This window comes from Carettochelys insculpta, chromosome 14, assembly GCF_033958435.1.
Source record: "Carettochelys insculpta isolate YL-2023 chromosome 14, ASM3395843v1, whole genome shotgun sequence".
In the NCBI taxonomy this organism is placed as follows: domain Eukaryota; kingdom Metazoa; phylum Chordata; order Testudines; family Carettochelyidae; genus Carettochelys; species Carettochelys insculpta.
Window position 1 is genome coordinate 45,599,398 of NC_134150.1, and position 23,367 is coordinate 45,622,764.

General features: G+C 48.9%; 1 protein-coding gene across 2 annotated transcripts in view; it reads left to right on the forward strand.

The window, feature by feature from the left end:
• AP1G1 (adaptor related protein complex 1 subunit gamma 1) overlaps positions 1 to 23,367 on the forward strand; it is a 126,601-nt gene that overhangs the window by 69,273 nt on the left and 33,961 nt on the right. For both annotated transcript variants that reach the window (XM_075009218.1, XM_075009217.1), the window contains exons 7-11: positions 14,377 to 14,472; positions 14,880 to 14,960; positions 15,227 to 15,325; positions 16,766 to 16,821; positions 17,318 to 17,431. In XM_075009218.1, the coding sequence (XP_074865319.1) occupies positions 14,377 to 14,472; positions 14,880 to 14,960; positions 15,227 to 15,325; positions 16,766 to 16,821; positions 17,318 to 17,431 (446 nt within the window). The remainder of the gene's footprint in view (positions 1 to 14,376; positions 14,473 to 14,879; positions 14,961 to 15,226; positions 15,326 to 16,765; positions 16,822 to 17,317; positions 17,432 to 23,367) is intronic.

Here is a 23,367-nt window from a genome sequence, read left to right on the forward strand (position 1 = left end):
TGCATATATGGGTGGCCATATGGGCGCCACTCCAGGGGGCACTGCACCGACCCCAAGGCTACTGGCTAGGGCAGAAAAGCTTCCAGCTACTGGGCATGCACTCGGTGCATACCCAAATTGGAATGGATATGAGCAACACATCTCAAAGAACACCAGTTACGGAACAGGTAACTGTCTTTTACAAAGGGATCTCACAAAGCTGGCTGACTTGGCAACAAAATTGTAGATAAAATTGTGTTGACATATACAAAGTAATGTGCATTAGAAAACGTAATCCCAGCTGTACATACAGGATAATATCAAAACAAAAAAGCAGTCATGTATCACTTTAAAGACTAACAAAATAATTTATTAGGTGATGACCTTCCATGGGACAGACCCACTTTCTTCAGATACAATACAGACTAACACGGCTATCTCTCTGTTACCATAAAGGATACTAGGCTCTAAATAAGCTGTTGCCATTCAACAAAGAGATGATGGAGTCATAGATAGTTCTCTGAAAATATTTGCTGCATGTGTGTTGGCGGTCAAAAATGGTAAGACTGTTAAGGAACCATTAAGAAAAGGATAAATAATAATGCAGAATATCATAATGTCACCGTATAAATCCACGCTGTGCATATATGTTGAAAACTGCATGCAGTTCTCATCCCATCTCAAAAAAGATATTTTAGAATTGGAAAAGTACAGAGATGGACAACAAAAATGATTTAAGTTTTATGAAGCAGCTTCTATATGAAAAGAGATTAATGAGACTGGGAATTTTCAACTCGGAAAAGAAACGACTCAGAGGGTATATGACAGAGGTCTATAAAATAATGAGTGTTGTGGAGAAAATGAGTGTTATTTTTCTCCTTCACATAACACAAAAGCCAGTTTATTAGGCAGCAAGTTTCAGAGTACCATAAGGAAGTACTTTCTCACTCAACACAGTCAGCATGTGGCCGGGGATATTGCAAAGGCCAAACATGTAATTGAGTTCAAAAAAGAACAAGGAAAGTTCCTTGAGGAGAAGTCTATCAATGAATATTAGCCATGATGGCCAGTGTCCAACCTTCTGTTCTCCATGTCCCAGGCCTCTGATAGCCAGAAGCTGGGAGCAGACTAGGGGATGAATCACTCAATAAATTGTCGTGTTCTGGTTATTCCCTCAGAAGCTCCTGGCACTGGTCACTGTCAGAAGACAGGCTGCTGGGCTAGCTGGATCATTAGCCTGTCAAGTATGGTCATTCTTAGCTGTCAGAATATACAAAGCAGTTCCCTTAAATCAAACTCCCATTAGTTCACAAGCAGCATGTTTTTCTTTCTTTGCCTCTCTGTAAACTTCAGTTATCCATGAAAATATTTTTTCAGAGGTTTGTATATGTGTGTGATGAAACCAGCGATTACCAACACTGATTGACTAAGAACATAAGAATGGTCATGCTGGATCAGACCAAAGCTCCATCCAGCCCAGTAGCCTGTCTGCCGATAATTGCCAGTGCCAGGTGCCCTAGAGAGGGTGCACCGAAAACAACGATCAAGCGATTTGTCTCCTGCCATTCATCTCCAGCCTCTGACAGTCAGAGGCGAGGGACACCATTCCTACCCTTGGCTAATAGCCTTTTATGGACCTAACCTCCATGAATTTATTTAGCTCTTTCTTAAATTCTGTCATAGTCCCACCCTTCACAGTCTCTTCTGGCAAGGGGTTCCACAGGTTAACTATGCTCTGAGTGAAGAAGAACTTTCTTTTATTAGTTTTAAACCTGCTACTCATTAATTTCATTTGGTGTCCTCTAGTTCTTGCATTATAGGCACAAGGAAATAACTTCTCCTTATTCACTCTCTCCACAGCTGTCATAATTTCATATTCCTCTGTCATGTCCCCCTGCAGTCTTCTCTTTTCTAAACTGAAAAGTCCCAATCTTCTTAGCGTCTCCTCATACGGGACCTGTTTCAAGCCCCTAATCATATTAGTTGCCCTTTTCTGAACCTTTTCCAGTGCCAGGATATCTTTTTTTTTTTTTCTTTTTCTTCTTCGAGTGGTCCCCATGGGTGCTCCACAGTAGGTGTCAGGCTCGCCCTGGCGCCGCAGATTGGAATTCTTCTATCAGTTTCCTCTGGATCGCGTATGCGCTGATGCGCATCGCTCCCTTGCGCGCCCTCGGTCATGTGTGTGATCCGGTCCCCGCCAGTTCCTTCTCAGCCGCCAACTGCTGCAGACGGAATCCGCTCCGGCGCTAACACCTGAGACAGATAAGATAGTTAATTCTACTTGTTAGCTCATTGTGTTTACTACTATACAAAAAAAATTAGAAAGAAGCAGCAAATAAATAAATAAATAATAAAATAGTAAGAGAGAAGAGGAACAGAGGAAAGGGGAGCGGACAAAGAGGGCTGGTTAAGCCATCCGCTACCCTGAAGGCCGTAAATGTTTGTGTTGTAGAACGCACTAATTAGCAGCTAAGTACCCTATTAACAGTAAAGATTCACCGCAATGTCTTCCTCAGGGTTTAAGAAGTGTGAGTCATGCCGCGAGGCTATGCCGGACTCTGATGGGCATAGTAAGTGCATTTGTTGCCTGGGGGAGTCCCGTGTTACCCAGAAGTGTTCACACTGCACTAAGCTTACAGCCAGGGCCAGGAAGGACAGAGAGATGAGGCTCAAAATGATCTTGTTTGATAAGGCCCTTCAGCCTGAGCCGCGGGAGAAGCCTCACACAGAAGGGCCCTCTGGATCGCACAAAAGGAAGGCGGCTTCTTTGACCCCCTCTGTGCAAAAGAAGAAGAAACTCTCCCTGGCTTGATCCTTGCCAGCGGTTTCAGCGAGCAGGACAAGCGGAACACAGAGCCCTAAACCGCGGGCTGGTGAAAGCGTCAGCGTGGTCGCGCACGTGGCCGGGGCTGGGCCTCCGACTATTCAGCAGTTGGCACCAATGGTGCCGCAGGCGCCAGCGTGGCAAGCACTGGAATTGGCGGCGCCGCCTCACGCCGCACTGGCTCTCATGGCGCCGATGGCACAGGGGCACCCAGCACGGGGCCCAGCGGCGCCGGAGGAAGCTACCCATGCGGCACCATTTATGACGGCACCGACAGCGGGGCCGAGATCCCCAGCACAGGAGGGGGCGGGGGAAAGCTAGAGCCAAAACCCGGCACCTCAGTCCATCTCCAGACATGTCTGTGATGCCATTATCACCCAGCACCGCCCCCTCCCCCCCCCCCCCCCCCCCCGAAATACACACGCCGCATCACCGGGCGGCAACTCCACCGGCCTGTTTTGGACCTCCCTCTCTGCTCCTCCAACCATCTTTGCCTTGGCTCAGGCCACCTTCACCCGTTTTGGGCATGGATCCCTATGAGTACTATCACAAACCAGCTTCACCTTTATCAATGTCGTCACGGAGATCCCGCTCTCCCAGACATCATAGGTACACACTCCGATCGTGGTCCAGGTCTCCATCACTAGGCCCTTGTCCATGTTGTTATGGCCATCCTCATCATACTGAACACAGACATCAGAGGTCTAGATCCAGGGGCAGATCCCCACTGACTCCTCGCCAGTACCCCTGTGTACACTATCGCTCTGGGAGAGGAACGCAGCTGTCCCAGGGGAAATTAGGTCCAGAGATCCAAGACTTTCCTTCACAGCCCACAAAGGAGCAAACATATCAGCGAACTCAGGAGCCAGAGGACTTGGGGGAGGTTTATCCTAGCGGCTCCTCCTCATCCTCCCCAGATGAGGCAGTTGTCCCCGGGGACATCTCCCCTCCGGATGACCTTAAACAATTCCAAGAGCTGTTCAAAAGAGTAGCATACACGCAGGACATTTAAATAGCAGAGGTGCAGGAGAAGCATCATAAACTCCTGAAAAATTTGAGACCCCCGGCTTCATCTAAAATCGCTATCCCACTGGACGAAGCCATTATGGAGTCACCCACTAACACATGGCAGACTCCAGCCTCTATTCCACCTACGAATAAAAGGGCAGATAAGAAATACTTCATCCCAGCCAAGGGCATGGAATTCCTGTTTAGCCACCCACAGCCCAATTCTTTGGTGGTCGAATCGTCCCAACAGAGGTCAAAGATGCCTCAGTACAAATCAGGGGGGTCAGATAAAGAAGCTAAGAAATTAGAGCTGTTCAGCAGAAAGGTCTACTCCTCCTCTACCTTATTACTGAGAATGGCAAACTACGCGGCACATTTATCAAACCATAACTTTGACAATTACTCTAGACTTACCTCGCTCATGGATTCCCTCCTGGAGGACAAGAAGCCAGCATTAAAGGCAATCCTCCAGGAGGGCTACACGGCCTCGCAAACGGGAGTTCAGATTGCCCTGGATGTGGCGGACACAGCGGCACGCTCAACAGCCGCATCAGTGGTAATGTGTAGGGAATCCTGGCTCCAGACGTCTGGTATCCTCAGAGATCTACAGGCGAAGATCGTGGATCTTCCCTTCGACAAGCAAAAGCTGTTTGCAGAATCAACCAACTCGGTCCTCCACTCTAGCAAAGATTCGAGGGCCACACTTAAGACCTTGGGTATCTACACTCCTCCATACAAGAAAAAGAAATTCTATCCTCAGCAAAGGCGCTACGCTTACCAACCACAACACGCACAATATCAGCGAGGTTATGACCAAGGGTGCCATCAACAGCAGCAACAATACAGGGCCCCCAGGTGACGTTTTCAACAAAGTCGCACAACCTCGGGGCAAGCCCAGAGGCAGCAAGTTTGACGGGTATGTCGAGGACTGCACTATCAACACCATCGCTCAATGCCGCTCACCTCATGTTCCATCATCGCCTCAAACCGTTGTACTCCCAATGGCAAAACATCACAACAGACAAATGGGTGCTGGAAATTATAGCCACGGGTTACATGATCCCCTTCTAGTCACCACCACCACCAAAACCTCCCACCTGACCTCTTCTCAGGGACCTTTCTCACAAGGTGAGGCTGAAGCAGGAGTTAGATCACCTCATGTTCATAGGGGTGGTGGAAAGAGTACCGGAACAATTCCAAGGAAAAGGTTTTTACTCACGATACTTCCTAACGGAGAAGAAAACAGGAGGCTGGAGGCCGATTTTGGACCTATGGGGCCTCAACCGATACTTGCACAAGCAGCGCTTCCGGATGATCACAGTTGCCTCCGTACTTACGGCACTGGACGACGGAGGCTGGTTTGCAGCCCTCGACTTACAAGACACTTACTTTCATATAACAATTCACCTGGCACACAGATGCTTCCTCCGCTTCACGTCAGTGGGGAGCATTTCCAATACAGGGTTCTTCCGTTCGGCCTATCCTCAGCACCCAGAGTCTTTACCAAAACCCTGGCAGTGGTATCAGCTTCCCTGCACAGGCAGGGCGTGTTTATTTTTCCATATCTGGACAAGTACGTACTGAAAGGGGCCTCAAAGGCAGAGGTCCTACGCATGATACGCATCAGCGTGAACACGTTTACTTCGCTGGGCCTAGTTATCAACCTTGCAAAGTCAAAGACCGAACCCATGCAAGATATAGAGTTCATGGGGGCGCGCATAAACTCTATTGCATCAAGAGTATACCTGCCCGACGCCCGCTTCTGCACCATCAAATCCTTGGTGCAAGTCATGATGTACACCCCCGCGGTGCAGATCCTAACATGCCTGCTGCCGCCACATTTGTCAGGTTACATTTGCGAAGCCTGCAGCATTGGCTGGCGAGCGTTTACAGACCGGCAGCCCATACCATCCACAGGGTAGTATCGCCCACGACGGAGGTACGGAAGTTACTAGCATGGTGGGCAGATCCCAAGAACCTGTTAGTGGGAGTACCCTTCCACCAACCACAAATTTCCATTTTCTTACAACTGACGCCTCCCACATAGGATGGGGAGCGCACATTGGCAGCAAGGTGACGCAAGGGCTATGGTCCCCTGCGGAACAGACACTGCACATAAACATACTGGAGCTCAGAGCAGTGTTCAATGCGTGCAGACATTTTTGGAAGTACCTGCACGGCAAGGTAGTTGGGATCAATACCGACAATACCTCCACCATGTTTTACATCAATCGACAAGGAGGAGCATGGTCCTGTGCGCTATGCGCAGAAACAGTCCGATTGTGGAACTGGTGCATTACCAACAACATAACGTTGAAAGCCTCGTACCTGCTGGGCGCCCACAACGTGAAGGCAGATCAACTGAGCAGGTGCTTTGCACTCACGCATGAGTGGCAGATCCGCTCCGACCTGCTACGACACACATTTCGCACCTGGGGGATCTCCCCAAGTCGATTTGTTTGCCACCCAATGCAACAAGAAATGCCCTCAGTACTGCTCCAGAGCAGGAATAGGGCGGGGGTCCCTGGGGGATGCCTTCATGATCTCATGGAAGGGCCCTCTACTCTACGTGTTTCCCCCCCACAACACTTATCCACAAGGTTCTGCAGAAAGCCAGAAGGGAGAGAGCTCACATGATACTCATAGTTCCAAGCTGGGACCGACGACAGTGGTTTCCCCTGCTTCTGCGCATGTCGGATCATCCACCACTCCCCCTACCGGTAGTGCCGAACCTACTCACGCAGGCTCAGGGGTCCATAGTGCACCTGCACCCTCAGGGACTCCGCCTACAGGCATGGTTAATCCATGGCTCAGCGCCTTAGAGGGCACGTGTACGGAGGGAGTAAGACAAGTCTTAGAGTGTAGCCAAAGGACCTCCACCAGGAGGACTTATGAACAGAAATGGACACGATTTACCGCCTGGTGCTCTTCCAAGCAGTTAGCTCCTCTTGACGTCCTTATAACTGTAATTCTGGAATACCTGCTGGACCTCAATGAGACGGGCTCTCTCTATCCTCGGTAAAGGTCCACCTCGCAGCTATATCAGCTTTTCGACACAAAGAGGAAGGGCCCACCATATTCGCCCATCCTATCGTCATAAGGTTCTTGAAGGGGTTGGTAAACCTGTACCCTCCTCAAAAGCCGCTACCACCGTCATGGTGTTTGGACTTGGTACTCCACACGCTATTGGGACCACCCTTTGAACCATTAGCCGTGGTACCCCTCCGCCTACTTACCATGAAAATGACCTTCCTTCTTGCGATTATGTCAGCCCGCAGGGTGAGCGAGCTTGCAGCAGTGATGGCAACGCTGCCCTGCACAGTATCCTCAAAGGAGGTGGTGATCTTACGGTTACACCCAGCCTTCGTTCCGAAAGTTTCCTTGGAGTTCCACATTAACGAACCAATAATATTACCCTCATTTTACCCGAAGCCTCACAGCTCCAGCAAGGAGGCACGCCTGCATCTCCTAGACATGCGAAGGGCGTTGGCCTTTTACATAGACAGAACTAAGCCCTTCCGGAAAACGGACAGGCTTCTGGTGTCTCTTGCTCCCAGGTCGAAAGGGGAAGGCCTCTCTTCCCAGAGAATTTCAAATCACATTGTGTCCTGTATAAAACTGTGCTACGAGCTTCGAAAGACCCCTTTGCTAGACCTGCCCAGGGCTCACTCCACCAGAGCGGTGGCGGCATCAACGGCCTTCTTCAAGGGAATTGCGTTGAAAGACATTTGCAGAGTGGCGACTTGGTCATCCTACGACACCTTCGCCAAGCATTATGCCCTGCATTGGGTGTTCGATGAGGATACCCATCTGTCGACAGCAGTCCTCTCAAGGGCAAGCTGCACATGAATCGAGTACCCATCTCCTTACTTGGGGTTACTGCTGGGTAGTCACCTACTGTGGAGCACCCATGGGGACCACTCAAAGAAGAAAGAGAAGTTACTCACCTGTAGTAACGATGGTTCTTCGAGATGTGTCCCCGTGGGTGCTCCACTACCCACCCATCCTCCCCGCTTCGGATCTCTGTCCGGTGTTTTTCAGGAGCATCCGGGGCGGTTGGTCAAGGAACTGGCGGGGACCGGATCACGCACATGACCGAGGGCGCGCGAGGGAGCGGCACGCATCGGTGCATGCGCGATCCAGAGGAAACTGATAGAATTCCCATCTGCGGCGCTGGGGTGAGCCCGACACCTGCTGTGGAGCACCCATGGGAACACATCTCGAAGAACGATTGTTACTACAAGTGAGTAACTTCTCTTTTTTTTTTATGGTGAGGAGACCACATCTGTACACAGTATTCAAGATGTGGGCGTACCATAGATTTATATAGGGGCACTAAGATACTCCTTGTCTTATTTCTATCCCTTTTTAAATAATACCTAACATCCTATTTGCCTTTTTGACTGCCTCTGCACACTGCCTGGATGTTTTCAAGGAACTGTCCACAATAACTCCAAGATCTCTTTCCTGATTAGTTATAGCTAAATTAGCCCCCCATCATAGTGTAAGTATAGTTGGAGTTATTTTTTTCAATGTGCATTACCTTACACTTATCCACATTAAATTTCATTTGCCATTTTGTTGCCCAATCACTCAGTTTGATGAGATCTTTTTGAATTTCTTCACAGTCTGTCTTTGTATTGACTATCTTGAACAGTTTAGTGTCATCTGCAGACTTTGCCACCTCACTGCTTACCCCCTTCTCCAGACCATTCATGAATAAATTGAACAGGATTGATCCTAGGACTGACCCTAGGGGCACACCACTAGTTATCCCTCTCCATTTGGAAAATATATCATTTAAGCCTCTCCTCTGTTTCCTGTCTTTTAACCAGTTCTCAGTCCATGAAAGGACCTTCCCTCTTATCCCATGACAACTTAATTTACATAAGAGACTTTGACAAGGTACCTTGTCAAAGGCTTTCTGGAAATCTAAGTATGCTGTATCCACTGCATCTCCCCGTTTGCATGTTTAACCCCTTCAAAGAACTCTTAACAGATTAGTAAGACATGATTTTCCTCTGCAGAAACCATGTTGACTTTTGCCCCTCAAATTATGATGTTCTACATGCCTGACGATTTTATTTTTTACTATTGTTTCAACTAGTTTGCCCGGAACTGACATTAGACTTATCGGTTTGTAATTGCCAGGGTCACCTCTAGAGCCCTTTTTAAATATTGGTGTCACATGAGCTATCTTCCAGTCATTAGGTACGGAAGCTGATCCAAAGGACAGGTTACAAACTAGTGTTAATAGTTCTGCAATTTCCCGTTTTGAGTTCTTTCAGAACACTTAGATGAATGCCCATCCGGTCTCTGTGATTGGTTAACATTAAGTTTATCTATTTGTTCCAAAACCTCCTCTAATGACACTTCAATCCAGGACAGTTCCTCAGTTTCATTTCCCACCAAAAACGATGCTGGTTTGGGAATCTTCCCAACATCCTCAACCATGAAGACTGAAGCAAAGAAATCATTTAGTCTGTCTGCAATGTCTTTATCATCCTTGATTGCTCCTTTTGTATTTGTATCGTCTAGGGGACCCACTGGTTTTTTTAGCAGGCTTCTTGCTTCTAGTGTACTTAAAAAAACATTTTGTCATTACTTTTTGAGCTTTTGGCTAGCTGTTCCTCAGAACCTTTTTTGGCTTCCCTTATTACAGTTTTACACTTAATTTGGTAGTGAAAAACCAAATGCCGCAGTTAAAATAGAGCTAACATGTCCACATTACACACAACATATAGTAAGGGGTACTTTTGCCAGGGTGAACAGGCGTTTCAGAGCCAGCAGTAGTGTTGTGTTCTAGCACACTGTCCTAGCACATGCCTCTTGTCACTGCCTGCTGTAATAACTCCTGCTCTTTCTCCTACTTTAATTAATAACTCCGTGTTATATAGATTTCTTTCCAGAATGATGTGGAAGGTGTTCTTGGTGTACAGGTCTGCGTCCTTTGGGCAAAGGAGGAATTGGGAACCAATTGAGCTAGTAAAATGCAACTTCTTAGATGCTCCATTGAGAAATCCTAAGAGCAGTCTCATGACTGTGTGTTATAGCTCCTAACAAACTCTTCCAGCGAGTGCTAGGTTTGCAAGCAGGGATCTCAGAGAAGCACCCCCCACCTTTGCTGAGGTTTTGGAAGAGGGGCTTTTCCTGTTCCCAGCTGCATGTGGTAGAGCTGGGGCAAATATTATTGGAGCAGTGGAGTCATCTTGCACCATTGCCCATCACTGTCACTACCTATGAGGTGACTGTGTCCTGGGGAGAACAGAGAGGATTCAAGTCCAGTGACTTCGTGTCCCAGAGCCTCCTTCTGGTCGTGCTTTCTTCTAGACTTCTTTCTTTTGGTGTTTTATGCTGTGAATAGTATGACACTGAGCTGTCTCTAATACTGCTTCATCTGTTTTATCCTTTTTGTCTGGTTGGACTCCTGCTGCATGCTAGAATGAAAAGGTAAGCGTTAATTTCTCAAGCTGGTGCATGCTTTCATTCGCTCTGTGGTAGCTTCTGTGGAGGCCTGTGCACTAACTTTGCAATTGTGATTAATGCCATGTGCTAGCCATCCTATATGTGTCTAACAGACTCACTGTGGTCCAGTTTTTGTCTTGTCTTTACATTCCCATATCTCTGGCAGCCCTGGATCTCATTTGTGGCTTCTCCCAAACTGTGACCCTATCCTGAGCTCTTCCTTCCTTGTTTGAGAAATTTAGGTAGCTTTTCTTTTTAAAAGTCTGATTGCCTTAGAGTATTAATCTATTTTTCTTACTACGAGGTGGGTTTTACTTCCCACTGGCAAAGTGGAATAGCCCTGGGTAATTCAGATGTACTCCTGTGCATAGAGGGGTGTGGGTTAGGAAAGTTGCTCATCACTGGAGTGGGTACAGCAGCCTTGGGAAGCAGACAGATGCAGTGGAGCATAGACCATTAAATATCACGTGGGCTCAGAAAGCTGCACTGTACAGTACAGATCCATTGTGCATCTTTTCTGTGAGTCTGTCAAGGATAGGCAGAATGGCACAGGCATCTACTGCCTTTGTTTGTTGTGGAGTCAGTTTTGGTACCTTATGTTGTATGAAAACAAAGAAGATGCAAAACAGGGTCTCAAAAATGTTTATGTACGTCACCCCAGTCAACTGCACTTTGTGCTGGGGAGGGGGGAGTCTTGCTTTCCTCTGACATGTGAAGGGGGGAAGCAATCTCCTCCAGTGATACTCAAGTTTCATTGCTGCAGTGCTCCAGAGGGAGTGGAAGGGAGACTCAAGAACTTTAAGGAGAGAAATGTTTCCTGCAGAGCATCACAGAAATGCTAGAGGTTGCTCCAGGAAACCTTGCTCACAGTGCTTTTTTTGTACCGGAACTTGTTGGTGCTAAGTACCAGCTCCTCAGCAGCCCCAGCTGCAGGATGGGCTAGGGGCAGGAAGCCAGCTGAGTACTGGCTACTCTTTTTTTAAAAACTGCTTGCTCATATATGTTCTTATAAAACTTTTGTGCCTATGTAAATCAACCCTGTGCTATTGGCAAGTTCTCTTAAGATTTACATCTCAAATTTGTTGCTGATCGAAATTCTGTCAGTTGAAAACTCTGTCATGGCTAGCCTCTGGCAGGTCTCTCAAGGGGAATAATAGCGGTCTGGCTGCAGCAGCAGTAGTTAATCCTGTAGAGAAGGAAGGCAGCAGTGTCTTTCAGGGAAGGTTCTGCAGTCAGACGTGAGGGCAAACAGTGCTAATTCTGTATACAAAGAGGTAGAAGGTTAGGAAACCTGGTACTGTTCTAATGTGGTAGAGAAATCTTCCCAGGTGTGCCCGTGCCATCGCACCTGCAACTCACCCATTGCTTCTTAATTGGCCCTCAATCTGCCTCAGCAGGACAGTCAGCTCCGGCATGTTTTAGGACTCCGTTTGTCTGCTTGTTTCTTAGGTTGTTTCAGCTAATGTCAGCTGTAAGATTGAAAGATTACTTCTTCACGTCTTTAGTTAATTTACCTGACGATCCACCAGCTTTAACAAGCATTAGGTCTTACTCTGGCAAGCAGGTCAAGACTTTTCCTTAAAAGAGAACATTGTTTCTAGAGGGAATGAAACTTGAAGAGATGTGCAGCATCATGCCCCTATGAAATGTCATCCTATCACATGGCTATACCAGCCTGTTTTCAAACATCAGGTTTAACCAGTCCATTAATTAAAAGGGTGGAGAGGGCAGCTGAGGAGACCACTCCAGCCCACCTAGATTGGAGCAGCCCCCTTCTGCAAATGCACTGCTCCAACTGGGCTGGAGCGTCCCTCTCCTAGCACCCTGGGGACCTCAGCTGTGTCGGCCTGGTTGGGCATTCCTGCGCAGACTGCCACCGGTGGCGGGGGTGGCACTCCAGCAGAGTTGAAGCAGTCCAGTCTGAGCATGCCACAGGTGGGGGCGCTCCAGCCCCGCCAAAGCAGCTCCAGTTCTGGTGCGCTGAGCAGGGGACCTCCAGCTGGCCAGAGCAGCTGGCCCTCTGTGGCCAGGGGGCTGCTCCAGCCCCTGTCCCACAAGGGCCACTGTGGGTGGTGCTACTCCGGCCCAGCTAGAGTGGTCCTGCCCATGGCTGCCCTGCAGGGCTGGATCAGTCCTCTGCACTTGGTGGGCAGGGGCCTGCTTCATTCCATACCAGTTAAACTTTGACTTCCCTCGTGTAAACTGGAAAGAGCTATACGTGACAAAATACTAAGGTATCAGGCATTAGTCTATTGTGTTGAAGCAGGCTGTGGGCCTTGTGAAATGCTCTGGTGAACCATATGATGGGCATCCCTGGTCTAAACCATCCAAGACATATGTCTATAGTTTCTTTTTTGAAAACCTCCATGAAGGAATTTCCATGACTTCTTAGGACACTCTTCCATTTTCCCAATGTTCTTACAGCTAGAACACCTTTCCTGTGGTGGGTGGATGGATGGGTGAGACACCCATGACTATCAGTTCACAAGCTAGCGGAAAATGAGGCAAACTGTCTCATGCAAATAACCTATCTCTTAAAAAACTGCCATATGCAGTCCTGATAGAGTTACTTTTCCAGGTGGGGTGGAGGGGAGAGAAGAGATGGCCCTTGGAATCAGTGCCATCAACTTCTGCAGAACCACAGCTGTCATTTTGAAAAGTGTCAGCCCTTCAGTCTTGAAAAGAAAAACATTCTTCATGTGAACTTTGGAAGAGATGAGTTTTGCCTTCCTGAATTTGTGGACAGTTCTGGTGCTGTTTCTGAATACTGGAATTTTGCTAATCCACAGTATCGCGAATTGGCACAGCTATGGTCAGTTTTGCTACTACTGTCCAGAACTGTGCGTGCAGAAGTGAAACCTTTTTTAAAAAAAAAAAAAAAAAAATCAGGTGAATTTCATGCTGCTGCTGGTGTGCGGGGAAGCTGTTAAGCAGCAACAGCAGGAGGAGAAGGTGGGTAGGCCGTGGGAATCTCTTCACTGGGAGTTCTACCCAATTAATGGACGATGGGTGTAAGGTAAAACAATGGAAATTCTCCACCTTTTGAGTGTGTGAAGACAGGAAGAGACAAATCTCCTTCCTGCAGCTAGTTATAGAAGAGTGGCAAAGTTAGAACGTCCATAATGATGTCTGTTTCTGTAGTGGGAATGCCTAAAACTCTCCTGCCCCCTGAAAGTAGGGTCAAGGTCGTGCTATGCCGGGTGCTCCTTACAATTAAAAGAAATGATGGTCCCTGCCCGAAAGAACCTAAGAGAGGGAGCTGTGTTAGCCTGTAGCTTCACAAAAAACAAGGAGTCCTGTAGCACCTTGAAGACTAACACATTTATTTATGGGGTAATAAGTTTCCCTGGGTATGACCCAGGGTTTTATTACCCAAGCTCACTACCTAATACAAAAATTGTTAGTCTTTAAGGTGCTGCAGGTGCTTGTTTTTCTGAAGAATCTAAATTAAGTCAAGCAGAAGCTGGCATGAAAGTGCACCAACACTAGGTCTAAGGTCTGTGTTTTTCTTCACACAGCACACAGTCAACCTGTGGAACTCCTTACCAGAGGACGCTGTGAAGGCCTGCACTCTAACAGAGTTTAAAAAAAAGCTTGATAAATATTTGGAGGTTAGGTCCATAGATGGCTATTAACAAGGGGTAAGGTATGGTGCCTAGGCTTTTGTCGAAGGCGGGAGATGGATGGCAGGAGACAAATGGCTTGATCATTGTCTTCGGTTCACCTCCTCTGGGGCACCAGGCATTGGCTGCTGTCAGCAGACAGGATACTGGGCTAGATGGACCTTTGGTCTGACCCAGTATGGCCGTTCTTACGGCTGCATCCTGCGAAAGGCCAGCACCTTCTCTTATTTCAGCACCTAATGGCAGGGGACCACTTCCCTTTTGTATCAGTCTCTAGGCTAGTAGGCTTAGGTTTCTGAGCAGCTGTATAGTCTGCTGTTCATATCCTGGCCAGGGGTCAGAGAATACAGCCTTCACAGTCAGAAATGTGTGTGGATGTCTGTGTGTACTGATCTTTAGGACTTGTTCTTGGATCTTTACTTCAAAAGTGTGGAAGACGAGTGTTATGAGTTTACTTTACTCTACTCTTCTTTACAGCTTGTACCCCAGCTAGTTCGTATTCTAAAGAACCTTATCATGTCTGGCTATTCACCAGAGCATGACGTGTCTGGGATCAGTGACCCCTTCCTGCAGGTAAGGATTGATAGTGAAATTCTTGGGTAGCTCTGTCTCCAGTGCATTGTCTGGAACTTGGTTTCTGACTCCCTTGTCTAGTGTGTGAATTCATGGCAGGAGGAGTAAGCTAGTAGCTATCCCTATTTTATATGTATTCATTGCTTTGTTTTGGTGGGAGCACACCTGACTGGAGGATGGAGGTATAAACATAATATGGTGCCCTGCATCTGGGAAACACCTCATTGAGGGAAAACAGTTCAAATTCTCCATCTCTGCTCTAAAGCAGAGCATCTTGGGATTTAATTGCCATATTTATCAGCATCTGATCTGTGTCCTCTGCACTCTCCCATGGCTTAACTGGTGGCTACTGCATACAGTTGCTATATGCCAGATGTGATTTTAATTGTCTGGCTTTTGTATTTTAGGTGCGAATCTTGCGGTTGCTAAGAATTCTGGGGCGAAGTGATGACGACTCAAGTGAAGCAATGAATGACATACTTGCACAGGTGAGGTCTGCCAGCTTACATTGATATTCAGCCTAAATTGATCCTCATACTTGCATCCCTTTGTGCTACAGAGTGAGCCTCAGCTCCCTGCACCACAAGTATGTGTTTCTGAGGGCTGTGACTTACTCTGGCAAATGCCACTAAGCTGAGCAAGTGGGAGGACAGTGTTCTTGCACAGAAATGGGGGAGGGATTTGGGTAGGGCGCTGGGTGGTGCAGACCCTGGCAAAGCATGGGAAGTTACCTTACTTTTTTTTTTTTTTCCAGGTTGCCACTAATACAGAAACAAGTAAAAACGTGGGTAACGCCATCCTCTATGAAACTGTATTGACTATTATGGACATCAAGTCTGAGAGTGGACTGCGAGTACGTTGCCTTTACCCTGGATCTTACCACTTAAACTCATAGGACCACAGAAGTTAGAGATGAAGTAACTGATTAAGAGGAGCCCATCTCTTGGGGCTAAGGCAGGCAGTGGTTTTCCTAGTGGACGTATGATGCTAAACCATTACACATGATTTTAGTCAGACAATGGCCTAAAACTGAGTTCATCGGTTACTGATACCTAGTGTTTAGGGCTCTAAGTGTCACTGGAATTGGTTGAATCCTAGACATACAGGACTGGCAGGGATCTCGATGTGTCATCTAATCCAGCCCTTTGCACTGAGAAGGCAGGACTGAACATCATATAGATCAGGGGTGTGCAAAGTGGGGGGGAGATTCCCTCAGGGGTGGGAACGTGAAATTTCCTGGGGGGAGGCACAGCACAATTGGCTTCAGGGTCTCAGGATCATGCAGCTCATTAAAAATGTTGAAATATTTTACTCTTCTTTATGTATGTGTATTCACATTTTTATACCTATTAATACAGCTTTTACATTTTATAGTTATTTTCTTTCACGTGCTGAAAGGTTTTTTTATACGAACATAACCGAAATTTCCATCAGTTCAGATTACATTAGACAGATTGGGGAGGTGATGGCTGCTAATTGCAGGGACAAAAAGTGGGGCCCAACATAAAAAGTTTATCACCCTGATATAGAACACCTCGACAGATGTTTGTTGAAAAAACCCTCTGGTGATGAAGACTCCACAGCCTCTGTATGTATGTATATACATACACCCTCTGTATGTAACTTATTCTAGTGGTTAGCTATGTTGATAGGAAACTTTTCCTAATGGCCAACGTAACTCTCTTAGAATAACTGACTTTTGGCACTTGGTCTTGGAACAGGTAGGTAATGGAGAACCTGTGCCAGATGTGGTACAAATAGCCATGTCTGGAAGTTAACTGCTTGTAGCACGATGAGGGAGGGAATGAGAAAAGTACCAGGTAGCATAATGTGTGAAGCCAGAACATGTCTCTTCCTGAGCTTCTGGAGGGCGATAATATATTCCTCTTGTAATTTGCATGCAGTGGCCAAGGAGGTGGAAACATAACTTGGAATATATGAGGGGGAGCTGTAGATAGTGGTTAGCCAGTTTATTCCACAGCTGAAGCGTGCACAGTTGTTCTAAGACTTAGCATGTATTGCTGTATGTTGTCAGTGAGATTGCTCCTTGGCAGGGTAGGCTGCCTTCTCCCAGAGGCGCAATGTACTTAAAAAGGGGGAGTATGGGTTCAGAGTCATATGCATGACTCCTGCCTCTCTCTCTCTTCAGTCAGTGCCAGGAATGCTACCCCTGTGATTAGGTTTAGAAATTTTGTATGCAAAGTCACTGAAGGACTGTGAAGGCTCATGAAGCAGTGGTGGGGATCAGCAGTGTGCTCTGATCACTAACCTTCCCTAACTTTCTGTTCTGCAGGTGTTAGCCATTAACATCCTAGGCCGTTTCTTGTTAAATAACGACAAAAATATTAGGTAAGTACCTGGTGTGTGTCAGACACAGGGAACTGCTGTGTTCAGAGTCTGCAGAAGCAGTTCTCAGATGCAAGTGTTGGGAAACATTACTTGGGCAGAGCAGCTAAACTGCCCTGGTGATTTTTTTTTTTTTTTGTCCTCTCCACGTTTCTTCCCTTGTGTGCATCATGGCCTTTCCTTGCTAGCCAGCAGGTCTACAGCAAGCTATTACAACCCAGTTATAAACAGATTCAGGTTCCTGGAATACCTCAGACAATGCACTTGTTTTGCAGCAGCCAGTGAAGCTGCGTTTTCTTTGGTAAGGAGTTATCCGTTCCTCTGATTGGAAGCTCCCCTCTGGATGGGTTGGAGAGCAGCCTGGCAGAATTTCATTTGCTCCCAATAGCACTGGAAAAATTCTGTCCCAATGCAGCAGAAGACTAAACCCTTTTACTTTATAGCAAAACAGAATGACTGGCAACAATGTGGTGTTCTTTCTTTGCCCACTCTCTCCCAGATATGTAGCTTTGACATCTTTGTTGAAGACTGTGCAGACAGATCACAATGCAGTACAACGGCACAGAAGCACCATTGTGGACTGCCTAAAAGATCTGGATGTCTCTATTAAACGGTAATCGAGTTACAGAGTTGTTTGCCTTATTGAGGCAAGAAAATTAGATTGTTGGGTGGAGAGAGAAACAGAGATACAATAGCTGCCCAGTGCAGTCCTACAGTCCCTCAAGGGAAACTTGTACTGTCTAGCCTGCCCCCTACCTAAGAGAGAACAGGGATGGTGACAGGCGGCCATCTTAGCAGGGAAGTTGATCTTGCTTAGTGAGTGTCTTGGGGTCCTGTACCATAGAACTCCTTGCTAGCAGAATTCTGAACAAGCCCAAGCCTGAATGAGTGCTGATCAAGTGGTAAAACTCACCATTGTAGTAAGCACTCTCCCCTCCCCACCCCCAAGCTGATGCATGTAAAGCAATCAGTGAAAGTCCTACAGATCCAGAGTAGCTCTCCACAGCCTAGAGGATCAGGCAGAGCCATACACTGTTTTGGGTTTTTGTGCAACACTCAGCTATGCAGGGCTTACATAGAAACCTAGGGGAGATGGAACTAGATTGTTTTCTGGTGTTCAGCCTGGTAGGCGTCCGCTGAGTCCTTGGGAGACATTCCCTAGTCTAGCACATCTCACTCCCAGAGATTTTTTCTTAACGTTCACCCCTATTTTCATCCTATTCCTGCCTAGCTACCTTTTTTTTGTCACACAAAACACTGATTTCTTCCTCGAGTGTCCCCGTGGGTGCTCCACGATAGGTGTCGGGCTCGCCCCGGCACTGCAGATCGGATCTTTCCAGCAGTTTCTGCCGGACTGCGCATGCGCCGGTGCGCACCGCTCCCCTGTGCGCTCCCGGCCACGTGTGCGATCCGGTCCCCGCCAGTTTCTTCTTAACCGCCATCGGCTGCAGACAGAATCTGCTCAGGCTGCGGCCAGAGTCAGTGTATTTAGAGTTTTTTTCAGAGTTTTAGAGTTTTCTTTCAGAGTTCTTAGTTAAATTGTTTGTTTCTTTATTGGGAAAAAAAAAAATTATATATGAGTAGAAAGTCTTAAAAACGAGAGGAGGAGCGGAGGCATCCGAGGGACGTGAAGGCCAGTAGGCCTCCTGCTGCGGCAGGCTGGAGTCCGTGAGAGGGGAACAGGCACAGAGAAGGTGCTAAGTACCCTATTAACAGCTCAAAGACTCACCACAATGTCCTCTTCAGGATTCAAGAAGTGTGAGTCCTGCCGCAAAGCTATGCCAGCCTCTGATGGGCACAGTCAATGTATCAGATGCCTGGGGGAATCACACGTCACCCAGAAATGCTCCTTCTGTGCAAAGCTCACGGCCAGAGCCAGATAGGACAGAGAAATGTGGCTGAAAATGCTGCTGTTTGATAAGGCCCTCCAGCCAGACGTGCCGGAGAGGCCCCAACCGGAGGGACCCACAGGGCTCCATAAAAGGAAGGCGGTGTCCCTCACCCCCTCGGTGCAAAAACGGAGGAAGCTCTCTCCAGCCCGATTCCTGCCGGCGGTCACAGCGAGCGGGACGGGCGTAGCTCACAGCCCCCAGCCGCAGTCACAAGCGAGCGGCAGTGCAGCAGCGCACGTGGCAGAGGCTGAGCCTCCGATTACTAAACAGCCGGCCCGCGCATTCAGAGCGGCGGCCAGGCAAGCGCCGGAACCAGCGGCACTGCCGCAAGCGGCACAGACCCCCGCGGCACCAACGGTGCAGGGCCAACAGGCACGTAGCCTGCAGGCACCGGAGGAGACCACCTGCGCGGCACCGCAGATGAGCGTGCCGAGCGCGGCGCCAACAGCGGGGCTGAGATCCCCGGTACGGGGAGGGGCGGAGCCAGCCCCGCAGGGGAGGGGAAAGGCAGCAGCGAAAACCTGGCACCGCAGCCCTTCTCTGGACAGGGCTGCTCTCAACGAGTCCTCCCCTTATGCTGCGTACACCAACCAGGAGACACGGGTCTCCCCCAGCCTACCCAGAGCCTCCTTCCCCGTTCCTCCAACCAGCCTCACCATGGCTCGGGCCACCCTCGCATTTTCTGGGATTTGACCCTCTGGAGTACTACCATAAACCAGTTTCACCATTGTCTCAATCATCCAGATGATCTCGCTCCCCCAGACATCGGGGGTATGCCCCTCGAGAGTGGTCCAGGTCTCCATCCCAGGAACCGTGCCCGTGCTGCCACGGTCGTCCTTATCACGCCGGGCATAGACACCACAGGCATACACCCAGGGGCAGGTCCCCCTCGACCACCCAGTACCCCCGTGGGCACTCACGGACGGGGACGGAAACACAGCTGTCTCAAGGGGAGCTGATTTTGGAACCCCAAGATTTTCCCTCGCAAGCCTCTAGTGAGAGGGTGTACCACCGGCAGCAGGACCCTGAGAGTTCAAGGGAGGTCTACCTTAGTGGTTCCTCCTTGTCCTCCCCTGACGAGGCTATGGCCCCCGGGGATGTTGTCCCCCCGGACGACCTCAAACAGTTTCAGGAGCTGTTTAAAAGGGTGGCTTTCACGCAAGGCATCCAAACAGCAGAGGTGCAGGAGAAGCACCACAAGCTCCTCAAAAACCTGAGGCCTCCGGCCTCGTCCAAAATCGCTATCCCGCTCGACAAAGCAATCATGGAGTCTGCTACTACCATATGGCAGACTCCGGCTTCCGCCCCACCTATAAACAAGAGGGCGGATAAGAAATACTTCGTCCCGGCGATGGGCATTGAGTTTCTGTTTAGTCACCCACAACCAAATTCTCTGGTGGTAGAATCGTCTCAGCAGAGATCGAAGACTTCCCAGTACAAAGCGGGGGGAACGGACAGAGATGCCAAGAAGCTAGAGCTATTTGTCAGAAAGGTATATTCCTCCTCCACCCTGCTGCTGAGAATGGCGAATTATGCAGCACATTTAGCGAACCACAATTTCGACAATTACTCCAGGCTTATTTCTCTCATGGATTCGCTTCCAAAAGATAAGAAGCCGGTGCTGAAGGCCATCATGCAAGAGGGCTATGCAGCCTCAAGGACAGGAGTCTAGATTGTCCTGGACGTAGCGGACATGGTGGCACGCTCAACGGCTACGGCAGTGGTCATGCGCAGGGAATCCTGGCTCCAGACATCGGGTATCCCGAGGGATCTGCAGGCAAAAATTGTCGATCTCCCTTTCGACACGCAGAAGTTGTTTGCAGAGTCAACTGATTCGGTCCTTCATTCCAGTAAAGACTCAAGAGCCACACTCAGAACACTGGGTATTTATACCCCTCCATACAGAGAGAAAAAGTATTACCCTCAACAACGGCGATACCCGTACCAACCTCAGCGTGCTCAGTACCAACGGGGCTACGACCAAGGGCAGCATCAACAGCAACAACAGTATAGAACTCCCAGGCGATGTTCCCAACAAGGCCGTGCATCCTTGGGGCAGGCCCAAAGGCAACAAGTTTGACAGACAGATCGAGGGCTGCACTATTACTACCATCGCGCAATGTCATCCACAATTAATGTTCCATCATCGCCTCCGACTGTTCCACTCACAATGGCGAAAGATCACCACAGACAAGTGGGTACTAGAGATCATAGCCACGGGTTACGTGATCCCCTTTCAGTCGCTCCCACTGCCAAGACCTCCACCCAGGCCTCATCTCAGGCATGCCTCCCACAAGGCGAAACTCAAGCACGAGGTGGACCACCTGATGCTTATAGGGGCAGTCAAAAGAGTGCCAGAGCAACTTCAGGGGAAAGGGTTTTATTCACGATACTTCCTCACAGAGAAGAAAACAGGAGGCTGGAGGCCCATCTTAGATCTTCGAGGCCTCAACCGGTACTTGTGCAAACAACGCTTTCGGATGATCACAGTCGCCTGTATACTCACAGCACTGGACGATGGAGGTTGGTTTGCAGCCCTCGACTTACAAGATGCGTATTTTCATATAACGATCCACCCGGCTCACAGACGTTTTCTCCGGTTTATGGTCGGCAAAGAACATTTCCAATACAAGGTTCAGCTGTTCGGCCTCTCCTCGGCCCCCAGAGTCTTTACCAAGACCCTGGCAGTGGTATCAGCCTACCTGCACAGACGGGGTATTTATATTCCCATATCTGGACGATGGCCTACTGAAAGGGGCCTCGAAAGAGGAGGTACTACGCATGATACGCGTAACAGCAAACACGTTTTCTTCGCTGGGCCTGGTCATCAACCTTGCGAAATCAAAGATCGACCCCACACAGGACATAGAGTTCATAGGGGCATGCATAAATTGTATCACAGCAAGAGTTTATCTACCCGACGCTTGCTTTTGTGCTATCGGTTCCCTAGTACAAGTCATTACATACAGCCCCACGGCGCCGGTTTTAACGTGCTTGCAGCTGCTCGGCCACATGGCAGTGGCAACGTTCGTGGTACAGAACGCCAGATTGCATATGCGCAACCTACAACATTGGCTGGCGAGCGTTGACAAGCCAGCATCCCATACCGTCCACAGGGTGGTGTCGCCCACGACAGAGGTGCGCAGATCCCTGCAATGGTGGGTAAACCCCAAGAACATGCTAACAGGGGTACCCTTTCACCAACCACAAATCTCTCTTTTCCTCACCACCGACGCCTCCCACATAGGGTGGGGAGCACATATTGGCGAAAAGGTGACGCAAGGACTGTGGTCCCCTACGGAACAGTCACTGCATATAAATATTCTGGAGCTCAGAGCGGTGTTCAACACCTGCAAACACTTTCAAGACCACATACAAGGCAAGGTAGTCGGGATCAATACAGACAATATTTCCACCATGTTTTATATAAACCGGCAGGGTGGAGCTCGATCCTGTGCCTTATGTGCGGAAGCAGTCCGGCTGTGGAACTGTTGCATCGCCAACAATATAACGTTGAAAGCCTCGTACTTACCAGGCGCTCACAACGTGAAGGCAGACCAGCTGAGCAGGCACTTCGCACTCACACACGAGTGGCAGATCCGCTCCAATCTGCTAAGACCGATTTTTCAGGCATGGGGGTTTCCCCAGATAGACCTGTTTGCCACTCAGCACAACAAGAAGTGCCCCCAATACTGCTCAAGGGCAGGACTGGGGCGGGGGTCCCTGGGAGACGCGTTTGCGATTTCTTGGAAGGTCCCACTGCTTTACGCGTTCCCCCCCACGGTGCTAATCCACAAGGTCCTGCAGAAAGCCAGGAGGGAGAGAGCCCGCATGATCCTAGTGGTCCCCACATGGGATCGACAGCAATGGTTCCCCTTGCTTCTCTGCATGTCAGATCGTCCACCGCTTCCCCTTCCGGTAGTGCCAGACCTGCTCATGCAGGCCCAGGGGTCCATAGTGCATCCTCACCCCCGAGGCCTGCGCCTACAAGCATGGTTAATCCATGGCTCAGCTCCCTAGAAAGTACATGTATGGAGGGAGTGCAACGAGTCCTGGAAAGTAGCTGAAGGATCTCCACCAGGAAGACCTACAAACAGAAATGGACTCGATTAACTGCATGGTGTTCCACCAAGCAGTTAGATCCCCTTGAAGTGCCTATACCTGTCATACTAGAATACTTACTGGACCTCAAGAGAGGCGGGCTCTCCCTCTCCTCATTGAAGGTCCATCTTGCCGCTATATCGGCTTTTCGGCATGAAGACGAAGGGCCCACGGTGTTTGCCCATCCTATTGTTACCAGGTTCCTGAAGGGGCTGGTAAACCTGTACCCCCCTCGGAAACTGCTTTCACCATCGTGAAGCTTGGACCTGGTGCTCAGCGTGCTAACGGGACCACCCTTTGAACCCTTAGCAACGGTTTCCCTCCATCTCCTTATGATAAAGACAACCTTTCTTCTTGCAATCACGTCAGCTCGCAGGGTCAGTGAGCTCGCAGCAGTTATGGCAACGCCGCCCTGCACGGTAGTCTCAAAGGAGGTGGTAACCTTACGGCTGCACCCAGCCTTTGTTCCGAAAGTTTCTTCAGAGTTCCATCTTAACGAACCTATAGTTTTACCCTCATTTTACCCGAAGCCTCATAGCTCCAACAAGGAGGCACG